The sequence below is a fragment of the Pinus tabuliformis genome, chromosome 4_2 (genome assembly GCF_031772625.1).
Source record: "Pinus tabuliformis cultivar Carrire ecotype Pingquan chromosome 4_2, CPIR1, whole genome shotgun sequence".
Taxonomy (NCBI): domain Eukaryota; kingdom Viridiplantae; phylum Streptophyta; class Pinopsida; order Pinales; family Pinaceae; genus Pinus; species Pinus tabuliformis.
Window position 1 is genome coordinate 357,291,669 of NC_142304.1, and position 3,514 is coordinate 357,295,182.

The following is a 3,514-nucleotide window of genomic DNA, read 5'->3' on the forward strand; positions in this document are numbered from 1 at the left end:
ATAGAACTCCACTCCAATAACCATTTTATCAACTAAAAGGCGACGAATCCACAAGTTCCTTCAAAACAAACAAGTCTCTCGAAATGGTCATCAATCTCTCAATTGTCACACAAAATATTAAATATAAATTAATCAATACAAACAATTCTATATTTCATATAAAAAGAAATAATAATAGTAATTCATATTGATTACCATATTATTTTAAAATTTCAACTAATTAAATATATAAAAAAATTAGCTTTACAATTAAAAATAAATAAATTTACAAACAATAAATAATATAAAATTGAAAAGATAAAACATGCCCATACCTAACAATTTATTGTATATTAAACCACAATTACATGGCTAGTTTAGATATTAATTTCACATGAGGGTAAATATTAAATTGGCTATGTAACTGCGATTTTTGAATATTTAATTTTTGTACAATTTTTTTATATTGGTAAATTTTAGATAGATAGTTTACAGAGATTTGTTCACCACAGTTATTGTATTCCAATCTAGGTCTAATTCATAACAAAACTATGTATAGTCCAAACTTGAGACACGATTTTTTCATTTGAGAAAAAAAAAAGTAAAGTGGAGTGGGTGATTGGGAGTTGGTGAAATGACAAACACACCATAAGTGGAGCAGCCGTGGAGCAGCCGTCTCTCTCCGACGCTCATAAGAAAATCCGTTGAGATGCGGCTTCAAGGAAAAAGGTGGCATACGCCTGTATGCAAGTTTCTTGGGACAGTGTTTATATTTTGTTTCAAACTTTTTTATATAAATTTATAAATAAGTTACGCAATAAGGTGGTTAAAAAATGCAGTTTCTAAAGTAGACGAAAGACAAATTTGTTGCTTTAAAGGGATTTTATATATATGAAGATCCCTGAAGAGGAATTACTTATTTTGAAGCTTCCGAGAGTTGGAACGGTGGTTTATTGGGACAAATATTTTTCTTTCTGCTTCCTATTTTATATTGGAAAAAAAAAGGGAAAAGGAGGTACTTGCGGGTTAAAGGAATTTGAATTTTATATATACGGAGTACAAGAACAACAACAATGGCGGCTACCTGCCCTTCAAACTTTCGGCCGTCCTTTCATGCATGGGACAACCACTATTCGTCTTTGATCATTGACTTAGTCGGACACGCGTATTCTTCTTCAGGTTTTGAATAGCCAACCGACAGGAAAATTTGCGTTCTTGTTGACTTTAAAATTCTTTAGTAACAATTAAAGATATGAATCAACCATGCCGCGTAGGTTGTGGTAGAGTGGAGTAGCTGAGCAGTCTTCTTCCATTGAATTTTTCAACACTTGAATTCAACGTTAACGCGGCGGAGTACTGCCCATGCCTTTATATAAGGAAGAGTCCACATACCCAAGACCTACAGCATCTTCTTTCTTTCGTGTTTCTTGGTTTCATTCATACATCCAAATCTCAGTTCGTTCATTCATGACAATGATGGCCATATCTATGTAACGCGTCCACATACCCAAGACCAACAGCCTCTTCTTTCTTTCGTGTTTCTTGGGCTCATTGATCCAAATCGCAGTTCGTTCATTCATGAGAATCATGACCATATCTATGTCGCCCCGCCTCTCCCTTATCCCTCTTTTGCTACGTTGTTCGCTGCAGGCGTTCGTAATGTCATTCCCGGTGTCGTACCCTCAGTCTTCTAATAACTTGATTCCACATTTTTATGACCATTCATGTCCCATGGCCGAACAAATAGTTCAATCGGTCGTAGAGAAGGCGGTGATGAAGGAAGCTCGAATGGCAGCATCCTTACTCAGGCTTCACTTCCATGATTGTTTTGTTCAGGTCACCATTATTTTCTTTATGCACATTGATCTAATTGCTATTAGTAGTAAAATGTATGTATTTATGGGTGAAATTTTCATGGCATGACAGGGGTGCGACGCCTCTTTGCTGCTGGATAACAGTTCAACCATTGTGAGTGAGAAGGGATCAAATCCAAACAATAACTCTGCCAGAGGATTTGAAGTCATTGATCAGATTAAGAGTGAATTGGAGAAGGCCTGTCCCAAAACTGTATCCTGTGCAGATATTCTTGCTATTTCAGCTCGTGACTCAGTGGTCCTGGTAATAAATCATATGCTAATCTCTTTACTAGCCAGTATCTTAGTATAACATATATACATCTCTTTGCTAGCACTTGATTTCCATGACAATATTATAATCTAGTAACTAATAGTTCCTAGTGATATGTTATAAATGAATAATATCAGAGTGGAGGCCTGGGCTGGGAAGTTTTACTGGGGAGAAGAGACTCGAGGAGTGCAAGTTTGAGTGGGTCCAACAACAATATCCCTGCGCCCAACTCAACTCTCCAGACTCTAATTACTAAGTTTAAACCCCAGGGTCTGGATGAGGTAGACTTGGTGGCCCTTTCAGGTATTTATATATCGTATTTACTTTCAGCGTCATAATTTGCAGTTCATTCATTTCGTTTTGCAGCATCCAATATTAAGTGGAGATTATTAAGTAATGACATACAAATGCAAATGCCAATTAATCAGGGAGTCACACGATCGGCCAATCTCGATGCACAAGTTTCCGGCAGAGACTTTACAACCAGAGTGGAAATGGGCAGGCAGACTCCAGCCTGGACAAATCTTACTATAGTCGGCTCATATCTGGGTGCCCGAAATCGGGAGGAGATAATAACTTGTCCCCATTGGATTTTGTAAGTCCTACCAAATTCGACAACTACTACTTCAAGAACTTGCTGAGCGGGTATGGATTGTTGAATTCAGACGAAGAATTGTTCGCCAAGGGCCAAGGGACGACGATGGAAACAGTGAAGGCTTATGCAGAAAATGAAGAGCTCTTTCTCCAACAGTTTGCAGAATCGATGGTGAAGATGGGGAATATCAGCCCTCTTACAGGCACCATTGGAGAAATCAGGGTCAACTGTCGTACTGTTCTCAGTTGATCAGAACTTGATTTTAGTTATTTTTCATTCTCATGCATTGCTTCATCTTACGTTCCCCTTCGTAGCTGTGATCAAAATGTATTACTAAATAATTCTTTCGAGCGAATTCACATCTATAATAATTATGCCATCAGTAAACTATTTTGTTTCAAATAGGGTCAGACAATCTACGGAAATTAGTTCAACCTGCACATGAAATTTTCATGTAAAAGTATCTCCACATAATCGAATCAATGGGGGCTTAATGAGTTGTTCATATCAAGATCTTGAGATTCATCATATTTGATTTCTCTGTACCTTTTTCCAACTGATCGTGTTTTCCCAAAAAATTAAAATTAAAATAAAATGGAAGTTTGGGGTTTCGTGAAGGTGGTGTATGTCATTTGAATATCAAAGTGATGATACTCTTTGAATGCTTGCCTGCACTGTAAACATCGTGATTATTATGAATGTTAATCTTGGATAACGAGAGTAGTCCAACATAAACTTTCAGACATAGTCCCCATCACATATTAATGATGTAATCTCTTACTCATAGAGTAATGGCAGTGCAGATTTATATGT

The 3,514-nt window shown here is 36.9% G+C and overlaps 1 protein-coding gene across 1 annotated transcript; it reads left to right on the forward strand.

The window, feature by feature from the left end:
* The first annotated feature begins 1,400 nt into the window (after positions 1-1,400).
* LOC149169393 (peroxidase 49-like) lies at positions 1,401-3,252 on the forward strand. Its single transcript, XM_089427082.1, has 4 exons — positions 1,401-1,815; positions 1,906-2,097; positions 2,244-2,409; positions 2,535-3,252. The coding sequence occupies exons 1-4, from the start codon at positions 1,558-1,560 to the stop codon at positions 2,948-2,950; spliced, it is 1,032 nt and encodes a 343-aa protein (XP_089283208.1). The 5' UTR covers positions 1,401-1,557; the 3' UTR covers positions 2,951-3,252.
* The last annotated feature ends 262 nt before the right edge of the window (positions 3,253-3,514 follow it).

Coding starts and splice junctions, on each gene's coding strand:
- LOC149169393 (XM_089427082.1), top strand. CDS start 1,558: ATGAGAATCATGACCATATCTATGTCGCCCCGCCTCTCCCTTATCCCT. Junction 2,098..2,243: donor CTCGTGACTCAGTGGTCCTG/GTAATAAATCAT, acceptor GAATAATATCAG/AGTGGAGGCCTGGGCTGGGA. Junction 2,410..2,534: donor AGACTTGGTGGCCCTTTCAG/GTATTTATATAT, acceptor CCAATTAATCAG/GGAGTCACACGATCGGCCAA.